The sequence below is a fragment of the Aulostomus chinensis genome, chromosome 20 (genome assembly GCF_037954235.1).
Source record: "Aulostomus chinensis isolate RoL2024-O1b breed Wild chromosome 20, RoL_Achi_v1.0, whole genome shotgun sequence".
In the NCBI taxonomy this organism is placed as follows: domain Eukaryota; kingdom Metazoa; phylum Chordata; class Actinopteri; order Syngnathiformes; family Aulostomidae; genus Aulostomus; species Aulostomus chinensis.
Genome location: NC_141339.1, coordinates 790,683 through 805,427, shown reverse-complemented (window position 1 = coordinate 805,427; position 14,745 = coordinate 790,683). Strand labels below are relative to the sequence as shown.

The following is a 14,745-nucleotide window of genomic DNA, read 5'->3' as shown; positions in this document are numbered from 1 at the left end:
GGGCTCCACCCACGACCTTCTTGCTGGGGGCCACAGGGAGGACCACTGCACCACCGGGCCACCCTTGTAGTATTACGTTAGTATTATAGTAGTGGTAATATATTAGTAGTATTTTATTAGTAGCAGTATTACTTTAGTAGTATTATGTTAGCAGTATTACATTAGTACTAATATATTAGTAGTAGTAGTATATTAGTAACTGTATTACATTAATAGTATAACATTAGTATTATTATTTTAGTAGCAGTTTTACATTAGTAGTATTATATATATGTAGTATTATATTTATATAATATTTCAGTTTTATATTAGTATCAGTAGTATATTAGTACACTATTACTTAAGTAGTTGTGGTACATTAGTAGCAGCAGTATATTAGTAGCAGTAGTATATGAGTAGCAGTATTATACAGTATTAGTAGCAGTAGTAAATTAATGGGAGCAATATTTTAGTAGTTGTATATTAGTAGCAGTATTACATTCGTAGTAGTGGTATATTAGCAGCAGCAGTATATGAGTACCAGTAGTCTCAGTATTACATTAGCAGTAGTAGTGCATGAGTAGCAGCAGTCCAGTAGTGGATAGGTGTTAGTCTTCACCTGCCAGGGGGGAGGTGCCTGTTGTTGCCCACCTGCCTGCCGGGCTCCCCTCAACAACCGCCCTGCAAAGGCTGCAGAAATGAAACTGGACTTTTCTGATGGGAGCAAAGTAGCAGCTCGTCTGTGTTTGATGTGTTTTCTCAACATTTAAGACCCCAGAGAATGAATGCAGCAAGAGTCCTGGGAGCTGCTGTGATGTCATTGTTCAGGGTCGCCTCGAAGCTCCAGCAGGCTTCTGCTCCTCCTAAAGTACTGCGTGGAAGGTGACAGTCATGCAGTGGCGAGCGCGCGTTTGCTGCAGCTGTGACTGATGCAAACACGTCCAGCAGGCAGAAATCCTCCAGATGCAAGCGTTGGAAAACGTGTTTCCTATGAAATCAGCCTTCCACGATGCTGAGTCAGACCAGAGCCTTCACCTGGACGTGGTTATACTGTCATGGAAATAACCAAGTGGATACATGTTCTCATATTTCTTACATTGTTCTTAACATTTACATTTAGTAAAGGTTTTTGCAGTATTTTCACGCTGGATTTTCTGGATCTCTGTGTTTTGTCTGTACGTGAGAAGTGAAAACCAGGTGTGAGGTGGAGTCGAAGGCTTCGTTGTTTCTGCCAGCTGTCTGGAGGAACGTGGCGTGACTGGGACGAACTGGTCGGAGGGCCATTGGTTCCCGGCGAGCAAGTGGCCATGACGCATCGGTCACGGTCCCCAGTGGCTACCTTTGCTCTTGCTCCAGCGCGAGGTTTACTCTGGTGAATTCCTGTCATGAAGTTCACGCAGGCCAACGAGCCCGACCTCAGAGACGGTGCTGACCGATGTCTGCTGGATCTCCCGCCGCAGCAACGCGGGAACAATGGCAGCACAAGGCCAGAGACACAACATCCCTGGCGCTCCAGGCGGGGGTGATCATACGTTTGAACTTTACACAAGGACCTCCTTACAGCAGCTTCTTCTTCGAATGTTGGAAAGCATATTTGTGAGGTGTGTGATGTGGCCTCAGGTCTGGTGAGGTTTAGGAGCACAACCCCTGGGTTCACCTCAGGAGAACCTGGTGCTTTAGGTGACAGTGGTGAAATGCAGTGCTGCAGTGAACACCTGCTGCCGCTAGTAACTCTAAATCCTCTACTGGAGATGCACGTCTGCTGTGGTTGTGATGTGGCGGTCCATGAGAGGCCAGGTCGAGTCACAGTAACTGCTGTCAAGGTCGCAGGTCTTCTTCTATTGTAGAAGATGCGCCTGTCGGTTCCCCAGTGAATAACGTGAGCTAACACCTGTTGCTAGTCCAGGCAGGCTCACCTGCTGTGTAGCTGTAGTAGCTCTGTATTGTAGTTTGGCAGCACTGTTTCTGAGAGGACGGTGTCAGTCCCTCGCTCGCCAGTCCTCCTGGGGTGTGGAACGGGTCAACTGGGAACACCCCACCACCTGGTGGACTGACAACACCCACAACATGGTGGACTGACACTGCCCACCACCAGGTGGACTGACACCACCCACCATCAGGTGGTCAGACCTCAACTTACCTGACCTTACCTTACCACATCTCCCCTTATCTCACCTCACCTTACTTTATCTACCTTACCTCACCTCCCCTCACCTACCCTGACCTTATGTTATGTTATCTTATCTTACCTTACCCTACCTCACCTTACCTTACCTCATCTTTCGTTACCTCACCTCACCTCCCCTTACCTACCCTTACCTTATGTTATGTTATCTTATCTTACCTTACCCTACCTCACCTCACCTCCCCTTACCTTATGTTATGTTATCTTATCTTACCTTACCCTACCTCACCTCACCTCCCCTTACCTACCCTTACCTTATGTTATGTTATCTTATCTTACCTTACCCTACCTCACCTCACCTTCCCTAACCTTATCTTATCTTGCCTGACTTTATTTCACCTTTCCCTTCTGCGCCTTACCTTATCTTATCTTACATTACCTCACCTTACCTTACCTCGCTTCACCTAACCTCACCTTACCTTATATCACTTTACCTTACTTAACTTAACCTTGTCTTACCTTACTCACCTTACCTTACCTTATTTCATCTTACCTTGCCGTACTCCACCTTACCTTACCCTACTTCACCTTACCTTACTTCACCTTACCTGCACGATTCCACATCGCCACATGGTGGTCACTGTTGTCGAAAGTTGATCAAGTTTGTATCAGTTTGGACCAACATGACTTCGCAGCTGGAGACGGGTGGTGGACTCGAGGCCCATGCACAGCCCAACAACAAGAACCACAAACTGGCCATGTGTTTTTTGTGCCTAGCCATAACCAGACCTTTACTGTATCGACACATCATAAAACCTTAATCTCCAACCATGAATGTCATCTGAAGCAGCTGGTGTCTGCGAACGAAGACATGATGAGTTTTCTAAATTACCAAACACCGTTAACTAACATCCCCTACATCATTCAGGCAGGGATTTCACATCCACCCCGAGAAAAAGGTCCTAACTACTGTTGTCGCTTCCATGGTGCTGGCCTGGACCTTCAGATGGAAATAAATGATTGCATGTAGCAGGATCCTGGCACATTTTCCTTTAAACAGCATGAATGTAGGGCTCACAAATGATGATAAGCCCTGCTCGGATTTTGATGATTCTCATTCCTTTTTGGCAGTTTACAGGAGTGGCCCCTAACAGTCTATCCTAAACTGTGTATCGCCTCCAACAGCAGCCATCACAAGACATTATCTCCTGCTCACTGCTCCAATTCACATGCACACGAGTCTCCATGTCCCCAGAAATTTCCTCACATTCCTTTCCAACGTTTACCCAGAACCCTCCAGTGGGATAGAGACGAGCCACCAAGCATTTGGCCGTTACCCCTCCTGATAAAATACCTGTCAAATGAATAAGAAGTTGAGTGTGTGTTGACGGGGAGGTTCTGTTCGATGATTTGGGAGTAAACTCACTCAGGGAGGAATGAGGAACGATGCTGGCCTGGTCAGCCCGGATTTCCAAACAGCTTAAAACTCTTTTTTTTGTTGTTGTTGGTGATAATGTATGAATGCTCCATGATTAGACAATGCGGTTTTGAGTATTTGGTTTATTCTCTTGTAGAGCCTTAACATCTGTGTGTGTGTGTGGGGGGGGGGGGGCGGTCACTGGGGCTGGGAGTTGTCTGTGTACTTGTGGAGGTTACTGCATGTGTCACTGGGAGTCAGGGAGGTGGAACGGAAAGCACAGACACACTTAAGAGCCTGCGTAGCGTGACTCGTGACTGCGTCTGGACGATGAATTCAAATACAATATTTACTTTTTGCAGCACATTTCTCAAACACCCAGAGAATTCCATTTGAGAATAATTAGGAAGAAAAAAAAGACTTCAAGGGAAAGAGGGGAAAACACAGCAGTTCCAGTCCTTCAAAAGCCTCTGAGTTTTTGAATTTGAGATGAAACATGTGATATCTTTTTGTCTCCTGCCATCAGGTTGTATGATGAAACACACAAAGTGAAAATGTAAGGCTGTCTCCAGAAAAGGATGTCGAACTATTCCTTCCTGCTGAGTACAAATGGAAATCATTTTCACAACTTCAAATTCTAGCAGCAGCTGCTGAAGTCATGATGAATCCAGTTAGGATTCAAACTTCTTTAAAACATGATAAAGATGGAACATTTTTGCACCCTCGCTTGGGTCCTGGTGGGTGGGGGCTCGCACCCACCTCCCCGTACGTGTGTCCTGTAGAGTCAGAGGGAGATGAGACCTGATAGTGTTCGAACTAATGCTGCATCCACTAGGTGGCGCTAGAGAACACCCTATATATGATGATGCTGTAGCTCAGGGGAAGACAACACAGACTTGAGATGTTTGTTCAATTCAGTTTACTTCCTGTTACCACCGAGTGGCGCTATTATCTGTAACATTTGACACTGAGTGAGCGGCGGGGTCACAGTGGTATGGTCACCATTCCTTTACCGGGCTGACGCATAGAGACATGGTCTTGGTGTGTGGGGGGAGGCTGGAGAATTTCCAGAGGACCCACACAGGTGCAGGGAGAACATGCACACCCCACGTAGAAAGGTCCGAGCCGGCCTTCAGAGCCCAGAAGGAGGCCCTGTGAGGAGGCCTGGCAGGTGTGGTGGGAGTAGCGTTTCCAGAGGAGACGAGCTGATCCTGAGTCAGGCTGGAAACCCTGCTGGCTGAGTCCTGGTGCCAGTCACCACAGGCTGTTGTCCATCCCAATGAGCCCATGATAAACACAGCTATGCTGTCGATTTAATGCTGACACGGTTGTGAATTATGTGGCTTCTCCCACTTCAAACCCAACTCCCAGCCTGTTTGTTTTCTCAGGTTTCCCTCCAAGAAGACAAATTGAGGGAGTAATTTTCCTCTTCAGGCTGCAGATGGGCTCACTGCTCCTCCTGGTGCTCCTGAAGGTCTGAGCGAGGGTTCAGATGGGGTGTTCGGTGTCGGGGTCTGCTCTCGCTCCTTCTGTTTGTTTGAGTTTGTCAGAGCATGAGCAGGCTGCCCCCCCCCCCCCACACACACACACACACAAATCAAAGAGCCAAATCTCAGCCTCTGAATTCATCTATTGTTCCCCTGCAAATCAAGATGGTGGCGTCAGTCGTGTCTTATACCCATTTCTACATTTTCTCACACACACACACACACAGAGTCAGGCAGGACACAGTTACACAGCTCCATGCTGTGTCCATCTATTGGCGGGCCTCAGATACACTATCAACACATGTGGCGACCATCCTCCAACCTCTCTTCCATTATTAAATTGTGACTCAACTAAACCTGCAGCAAGATCACACAGAGGGAAGAACAGATTTACTCCAGCAAACGTAGGGTTACAAGTTCTCTTGATGTGAAGTCATTCTCCTGTCACCACCACGTCCGTGTTCGAAGCGTTTGACCTTCACGGTGTGCAACAATGATGCACACGTTCTCACCTTCATCGGTGACAGTGCCAATCGTCCCTGAGCTCAGTGAATTGTGACATCACACAACACAATTGTTCCTTCCTTTCCTCTCTCCTGGTGTTCCCTTCCTGTTAGAGACATTGCAGTGCACAAATGTTACATATGTGGCAGCAGGGGGCGCTGTCACTCTCAGCAGGTTACATAGGGCGGCTTTAAATCAGCCTTGAGCGTTTCAAACCAAAACACAAAGGTAAGATGTTGTGTTGGCTTTAATTAAAGCACCTGTATCGCTGAGACTCCAGCTACTGGGCTCACAGTGACCCCTGTTACGGTACCGACAGATCCAGTAGGACGGTGAGAACCGTTTTGTTCTATTTCTGCGTCACACACTCAGGTCCTTCCCAAACGTTGTTCTAAACAAACCCAGACATTTGATTTGATTTGTCCTCCAGCTGAGAGCCGGTGCCAGCAATGTTTACAACTGTGACAGTAGTGTGTGTGTGTGCGTGCTAGCATGCATGTGAATGTGTGTGTTAGCATGCATGTGAATGTGTGTGTTAGCATTCATGTGAATGTGTGTGTTAGCATTCATGTGAATGTGTGTGTTAGCATGCATGTGAATGTGTGTTTGCATGCATGTGAATGTGTGTTAGCATTCATGTGAATGTGTGTGTGCTAGCATGCATGTGAATGTGTGTGTTAGCATTCATGTGAATGTGTGTGTTAGCATTCATGTGAATGTGTGTGTTAGCATGCATGTGAATGTGTGTGTTAGCATTCATGTGAATGTGTGTGTTAGCATTCATGTGAATGTGTGTTTGCATGCATGTGAATGTGTGTGTTAGCATTCATGTGAATGTGTGTTAGCATGCATGTGAATGTGTGTGTTAGCATGCATGTGAATGTGTGTGTTAGCATTCATGTGAATGTGTGTGTTAGCATTCATGTGAATGTGTGTTAGCATGCATGTGAATGTGTGTTAGCATGCATGTGAATGTGTGTGTTAGCATTCATGTGAATGTGTGTGTTAGCATTCATGTGAATGTGTGTTAGCATGCATGTGAATGTGTGTTTGCATGCATGTGAATGTGTGTTAGCATTCATGTGAATGTGTGTGTGCTAGCATGCATGTGAATGTGTGTGTTAGCATTCATGTGAACGTGTGTGTTAGCATGCATGTGAATGTGTGTGTTAGCATTCATGTGAATGTGTGTGTTAGCATTCATGTGAATGTGTGTTTGCATGCATGTGAATGTGTGTTAGCATTCATGTGAATGTGTGTGTGCTAGCATGCATGTGAATGTGTGTGTTAGCATTCATGTGAACGTGTGTGTGCTAGCATGCATGTGAATGTGTGTGTTAGCATTCATGTGAATGTGTGTGCTAGCATGCATGTGAATGTGTGGGTTAGCATTCATGTGAATGTATGTGTTAGCATTCATGTGAATGTGTGTTTGCATGCATGTGAATGTGTGTTTGCATGCATGTGAATGTGTGTTTGCATGCATGTGAATGTGTGTTAGCATTCATGTGAATGTGTGTGCTAGCATGCATGTGAATGTGTGTGTTTGCATTCATGTGAATGTGTGTGTTAGCATTCATGTGAATGTGTGTTTGCATGCATGTGAATGTGTGTTTGCATGCATGTGAGTGTTAGCATTCATGTGAATGTGTGTTAGCATTCATGTGAATGTGTGTTTGCATGCATATGAATGTGTGTTTGCATTCATATGAATGTGTGTTTGCATTCATATGAATGTGTGTTTGCATTCATGTGAATGTGTGTTTGCATTCATGTGAATGTGTGTTTGCATGCATGTGAGTGTTAGCATTCATGTGAATGTGTGTGCTAGCATGCATGTGAATGTGTGTGTTAGCATTCATGTGAACGTGTGTGTGCTAGCATGCATGTGAATGTGTGTGTTAGCATTCATGTGAATGTGTGTGTTAGCATTCATGTGAATGTGTGTTTGCATGCATATGAATGTGTGTGCTAGCATGCATGTGAATGTGTGTGTTAGCGTTCATGTGAATGTGTGTTTGCATGCATGTGAGTGTTAGCATTCATGTGAATGTGTGTTAGCATTCATGTGAATGTGTGTTTGCATGCATATGAATGTGTGTTTGCATTCATATGAATGTGTGTTTGCATTCATGTGAATGTGTGTTTGCATGCATGTGAGTGTTAGCATTCATGTGAATGTGTGTGCTAGCATGCATGTGAATGTGTGTGTTAGCATTCATGTGAACGTGTGTGTGCTAGCATGCATGTGTATGTGTGTGTTAGCATTCATGTGAATGTGTGTGCTAGCATGCATGTGAATGTGTGCGTTAGCATTCATGTGAATGTGTGTGTTAGCATTCATGTGAATGTGTGTTTGCATGCATATGAATGTGTGTGCTAGCATGCATGTGAATGTTTGTGTTAGCGTTCATGTGAATGTGTGTGTTAGCATTCATGTGAATGTGTGTTTGCATGCATATGAATGTGTGTTTGCATGCATGTGAGTGTTAGCATTCATGTGAATGTGTGTGCTAGCATGCATGTGAATGTGTGTGTTAGCATTCATGTGAACGTGTGCGTGCTAGCATGCATGTGAATGTGTGTGTTAGCATTCATGTGAATGTGTGTGCTAGCATGCATGTGAATGTGTGTGTTAGCATGCATGTGAATGTGTGTGTTAGCATTCATGTGAATGTGTGTGCTAGCATGCATGTGAATGTGTGTGTTAGCATTCATGTGAATGTGTGTTTGCATGCATGTGAATGTGTGTTAGCATTCATATGAATGTGTGTTTGCATGCATGTGAGTGTTAGCATGCATATGAATGTGTGTTAGCATGCATGTGAATCCATGTGTGTGTTAGCACGCGCACCCGTGTGTGTTCGTATGTATGCCTCTGTGTGTGCGTGAGAGAGAGAGAGAGAGAACAGGACGGAGGAAACCTCTCTTCTGCCTGAGGCAGTGATCGGTCGGCCCTTCGTCTCCACTCTCCTGCTCTCAGTAGAACATCAGTCAGCTTCTCAAATGAATTGAGTGATTTGTTCTGTTACAAATGTCTAAGAAGAGCAACAACAGGTTTGTGTGTGACATCTGAAGTGTTTGTCTCTTGTTTCTGAGCAGATGGCTCGTGGAGACCCGTCTCTCATCTGTCCCGGTCGATGTCTTCTCCAACATGGTCAACATCTCCAGGATGTAAGTGGCACTCTACTCCTTACCTTGAGAGTGACTCTGGTCCACTTGTTCTGCTAGCGAGTGTGAGTCTAACTGACTGACTCCAGCAGATGACACGCTGCATGTGGGGCCTCACAGCTGGGCCTGCTAATGCTTCCCTTCAGCAGGAATTCTGATCAAAGACTGGCTGCATCCCAGCAGAGGCGGAGCCTCTGTATGGTGCTGATACACACTCAAGCTTGATTCTCCACCGCCGAGCCTCACGTTTGTATCTAAGCTACGCGTGAGGGAGAGAGAAGCCCCATCGTGGCCTCGTTCACCAACCAGCTGAAACTCTATCAACCATTTACGTGTCACATGTATGAGCTGTGCTGTAATGAACAGAATTTATGTTGTGATTTTCATTTTTAACGTTGTTCCAGTGTCAAATTCAGGGTTTATTTAAACTTGTACTTGTTACCAAGTAAGGACAGATGGGAGCAGAGAGACTGATGACCATGTAATGTATACGTGAGGTGCATACCTGTAAAATTACCCCAGACTGATTCTGGGGCTTCAGACGAGGAGGCCTGATAAATTCAGGAAAGACCCACAGCGTTTAAAACCACACCCTATATCACCTTCGTGAAAACACGTCTTTCATTCCCCCACGTCAAATCAGCGCCTTTCTACTTCCAGCTACCACACATGTTCTGATGTGCAAAAACATCGACTGATAAACTTCATTTATGTCTTCTAGATACATATCGCTGGACATGACACTGCAGAGGCTGGAGAGACACTCCTTTAACAGCCTGAAGAAAATCACCCACATGTGAGTAACCAAGGGAAGGGTGAAGGCTTCATTGAGCTCTATTGATTGAACGGTTCCATTTGCTCTGAGGAGACAAAACCCTTCATTTAGAGCCCTGGGAGGGGGAGGTCACAGAGCAGAGGTGGATTCATCACACCACTTGATCAAAGCACCATGGGATTACACTGTCCCCTACACTGGGATTACCACGTGAGATTAGATAAGGACGATTCAAATGGAGCAGCAAGAAAAGGTTCTCCTAGTAGAATGTCTGGTTCCTGGTCTCCAGGTCAGAGACCTAATATCAGGTGTGTTTCCAGCAGCTGGAGATATTAGCAGTCCTCCAATCAACCAGTAAACACCAGACTGGTGGATGATGGAGGTTCAGTTCTACATCAGATCCACCAGTAAACACCAGACCGGTGGACGTCGGAGGTTCAGTTCTACATCAGATCCACCAGTAAACACCAGACTGGAGGATGGTGGAGGTTCAGTTCTACATCAGATCCACCAGTAAACACCAGACCGGTGGACGTCGGAGGTTCAGGTCTACATCAGATCCACCAGTAAACACCAGACCGGCGGACGTCGGAGGTTCAGGTCTACATCAGATCCACCAGTAAACACCAGACCGGTGGATGTTGGAGGTTCAGTTCTATGTCAGATCCACCAGTAAACACCAGACCGGTGGGTGGTGGAGGTTCAGGTCTACATCAGATCCACCAGTAAACACCAGGCTGGTGGATGTTGGACGTTCAGGTCAACATCAGATCCACCAGTAAACATCAGACCGGTGGATGGTGGAGGTTCAGTTCTACATCAGATCCACCAGTAAACACCAGACAGGTGGATGTTGAAGGTTCAGGTCTATATCAGATCCACCAGTAATCACCAGACCGGGGGATGATGGAGGTTCAGTTCCACATCAGATCCACCAGTAAACACCAGACCGGTGGATGTTGGAGGTTCAGTTCCATATCAGATCCACCAGTAAACACCAGACCAGGGGATGTTGGAGGTTCAGTTCTACATCAGATCCACCAGTAAACATCAGACCGGTGGATGTTGGAGGTTCAGTTCTACGTCAGATCCACCAGTAAACACCAGACCGGTGGATGTTGGAGGTTCAGTTCTACATCAGATCCACCAGTAAACACCAGACCGGTGGGAGGTGGAGGTTCAGGTCTACATCAGATCCACCAGTAAACACCAGGCTGGTGGATGTTGGAGGTTCAGTTCTACATCAGATCCACCAGTAAACACCAGACTGGTGAGTGGTGGAGGTTCGGTTCTATATCTGATCCACTAGTAAACACCAGACCGGTGGATGTCGAAGGTTCAGGTCTACATCAGATCCACCAGTAAACACCAGACCGGTGGGAGGTGGAGGTTCAGTTCTACATCAGATCCACCAGTAAACACCAGACCAGTGGATGGTGGAGGTTCAGGTCTACATCAGATCCACCAGTAAAGACCAGACTGGTGAGTGGTGGAGGTTCAGTTCTATATCTGATCCACCAGTAAACACCAGACCGGTGGATGCTGGAGGTTCAGTTCTACATCAGATCCACCAGTAAACACTAGACCGGTGGATGGTGGAGGTTCAGTTCTACATCAGATCCACCAGTAAACACCAGACTGGTGGATGGTGGAGGTTCAGTTCTATATCAGATCCACCAGTAAACACCAGACCGGTGGATGGTGGAGGTTCAGTTCTACAGCAGATCCACCAGTAAACACCAGACCGGTGGATGGTGGAGGTTCAGTTCTACATCGGATCCACCAGTAAACACCAGACCGGTGGATGGTGGAGGTTCAGTTCTACATCAGATCCACCAGTAAACACTAGACCGGTGGATGGTGGAGGTTCAGTTCTACATCAGATCCACCAGTAAACACCAGACTGGTGGATGGTGGAGGTTCAGTTCTATATCAGATCCACCAGTAAACACCAGACCGGTGGATGGTGGAGGTTCAGTTCTACATCAGATCCACCAGTAAACACCAGACCGGTGGATGGTGGAGGTTCAGTTCTACATCAGATCCACCAGTAAACACCAGACTGTTGGATGTTGGAGGTTCAGTTCTACATCAGATCCACCAGTAAACACCAGACCGGTGGATGGTGGAGGTTCAGTTCTACATCAGATCCACCAGTAAACACCAGACCGGTGGATGGTGGCGGTTCAGTTCTACATCAGATCCACCAGTAAACACCAGACCGGTGGATGGTGGAGGTTCAGTTCTACATCAGATCCACCAGTAAACACCAGACTGGTGGATGGTGGAGGTTCAGTTCTATATCAGATCCACCAGTAAACACCAGACCGGTGGATGGTGGAGGTTCAGTTCTACATCAGATCCACCAGTAAACACCAGACCGGTGGATGGTGGAGGTTCAGTTCTACATCAGATCCACCAGTAAACACCAGACCGGTGGATGGTGGAGGTTCAGTTCTACATCAGATCCACCAGTAAACACCAGACTGGTGGATGGTGGAGGTTCAGTTCTACATCAGATCCACCAGTAAACACCAGACCGGTGGATGGTGGAGGTTCAGTTCTACATCAGATCCACCAGTAAACACCAGACCGGTGGATGGTGGAGGTTCAGTTCTATATCAGATCCACCAGTAACACCAGACTGGTGGATGGTGGAGGTTCAGTTCTACATCAGATCCACCAGTAAACACCAGACTGGTGGATGGTGGAGGTTCAGTTCTACATCAGATCCACCAGTAAACACCAGACTGTATCATGGAAAGTATCATGACAATAAAGAGTATTCTTTTCTATTCTATGATAACTTCCTGTTGGACTACAGGTGTAGCTCATCCCTGCAGCTTGCTGATGAAGTAGCTCCTTATTAGCAGGTACTCTGGTTTGTGGTGCAACAAACATGTCAAGCAGAGATGGAGAAGCTCAGCTGGCGTCGGGCCTCTCTCTGTGTCTTCATGCTCAGGAGATTCAGGGAGCAGGAGATTCGTGGCTGGGTCTGCTAGGTGGACCACACACTCCCTAGAGCTCCTGCATGAATGATCTATTCCAAGTGTCAGCATTTCTGTTTGTGTGTGTGCGCCACGTGTGTGTGTGTGTGTGTGTCAGACGTGACTTGATGCATGTGTTTGCAGTCCCGGGGTGTTTTAATCGTCCCTCCTCTTCTTGGCGTTCCTGCATCAGAAACCCTCCAGAGCGAGCCCCTCTGGCTGGGCAGAGCTGGGCTGAGCTGCATGGCCTGTTCGCTGCTGATTGGTGCGGTGGGCTTCCTCACATGAGATAATGGCTTCTCTCTCAGGTTTCCAGCAGGGGCAGACACACATTAATGCCCTGTTTCCTGTTGGCTGCTGGAGGCTGACAGCAGCTGTGGAACCGAGAGGGGAGCTGGCTGAGGGTTCTATCAGAGAGACCACCCATTTGGAGAATTAGAGTTCTTGGGTTTCTACTGGGAACCCCATTGACCATTCTGCTGAATCAAATCAGTGCCATTCTTCATGTTGAAACTTCTCCCAGTTACACGTCAGAGTTTCAGCTCTGTCTCACGGCAGCGAGTCAACCGTTCCAAGCTGGACTGTGATTGATACCCTGCCTGGTTTCTCCACCAGTTGTCATCAAGGCAACAGGACTGAAAATAATAGTAGTTTTTGCATCACGTCAGCAAATACGTGAACACATTACATGAATACACATGAAACTACCAGACCAGGTCTGACCTGCAGTCTGTCTGGACACTGTTGGTCAGTGTGTCTGGGTCGTAAATATCTGGACATTAAATGCTCCCCTGTAATCATGTGCTGCGGCCCCAGTAATGTCTGGGGTATCTGGCCCAGTAGACCCACGGGGGGCTGCACGTCGCTGCGACTGTTGCCTGGGACATCGGAGGTTCTACTGGGTGAAGCCTTCAAGTTAAATCAGGTTGTCAAACAGGACTAGGGCTGAGAGTCAAACGTTCAAAGTCCTTTCTTGGTAACTTTTACTTGGATGGAACTGACCTGACTGCTTCACTGTTGTTGTCCATCAGAAGGTGGCGTGTCGTTCAATACCACAAAGCTTTTCATGTAAGTTTTCTTTTCTGTGTTGTTAAACTGCTGTGACTGGAAAGTTCGGACCTGCTGAAGCATCAAACTAAAGAACTCAGACAGAAAACTTGAACCACATTTTATCTGAAATGTTTTTGTCATTTTTTTAAGATGCATTGAGAAGGTTCTGTTCAGGAACGGGTTTCGAAGCCAAGGTTCCACTTCGGAACATTGTGGAATGTTCCTCAGCTCTAAAGAGGATTCCAACATTTGCCAGCAGAGCCGCTTCCACCCTGACAGCACCTCTGTATGTTCATACATCTGCTGGTGTATTGTAGTAGTAGCAGTAGTAGTGGTAGTCACAGTCTTAGTCATAGGGCGCCGCGCTTGTGTGTGTGTGTGTGTGTGTGTGTGTGTGTGTGGGTGTGTGTGAGGGAATGGGTGGGTGCTTGGAGGTGTGGCATCTGCCAGGTGTGTGAAGATGGGCCAGAACCCACCACACAGCTCTAGTCCAGCCAAGCACCTCAGAGAAAACACTCATGAAACACTGATTGGACGTCAGCACGAGTTTCCCTTCACACTCACATGCACCTTCTTCTTCCCTGTCAGCAGGTTTGAAGACCACACACACACACACACACACACACACACTTCTTCCTCAGGCTCCTGTATTGAATGTGAGTTTCTAACTATGTTCTTGTTGTTCCCTCAGAGAGGTTCGGAACACGAAGAGTCTCACCTACATCGACCCAGAAGCTTTCAAGAATCTCCCAAACCTCAAATATTTGTGAGTACTTGTGATTTCCTTCCATGACCTCACTCTGATCCTGCAGGTTGTCGAGGCCGCGGCGACCCAAACACTCACTGAACATGCTGGCGTCCAGTGGCGCTCCCAGGATCGTGGCTGCCAGGCTTCGTCTGACTTTCTCCTCATTTTACGCTCAGTCCAACGTTTCACACATTTATAAACCCTACCAGTTCTTGTCCTTTGGGAAATGACTCGTGTTTCCAGCCGGAGGCTCAGCATCAGGCTGGTTTCTTCACGGGACCTGTCTTTGTGCCGTCAGGGGGATCTTCAACACAGGCCTGACCTTCTTCCCAGACCTGAGCAACATCGCCTCCAACGACATGAACTTCATACTGTAAGTTGCTGTAACCTGGTTTGTCATCACCGCATTCTTCCATAACAGAAGAAGACTCGTCATCGTCATCGTCATCGTCATCGTCATCTGTCACGTTTGCAGCCTGGGTCGGTACCAGCGCCACCTCAC

At 47.0% G+C, this 14,745-nt stretch overlaps 1 protein-coding gene across 2 annotated transcripts in view; it reads left to right on the top strand.

Annotated features, from left to right (window-relative positions):
• Positions 1-14,745, top strand: part of tshr (thyroid stimulating hormone receptor) — a 32,340-nt gene that overhangs the window by 2,797 nt on the left and 14,798 nt on the right. For both annotated transcript variants that reach the window (XM_086190289.1, XM_086190288.1), the window contains exons 2-5: positions 8,615-8,686; positions 9,405-9,479; positions 14,187-14,261; positions 14,542-14,616. In XM_086190289.1, the coding sequence (XP_086046415.1) occupies positions 8,615-8,686; positions 9,405-9,479; positions 14,187-14,261; positions 14,542-14,616 (297 nt within the window). The remainder of the gene's footprint in view (positions 1-8,614; positions 8,687-9,404; positions 9,480-14,186; positions 14,262-14,541; positions 14,617-14,745) is intronic.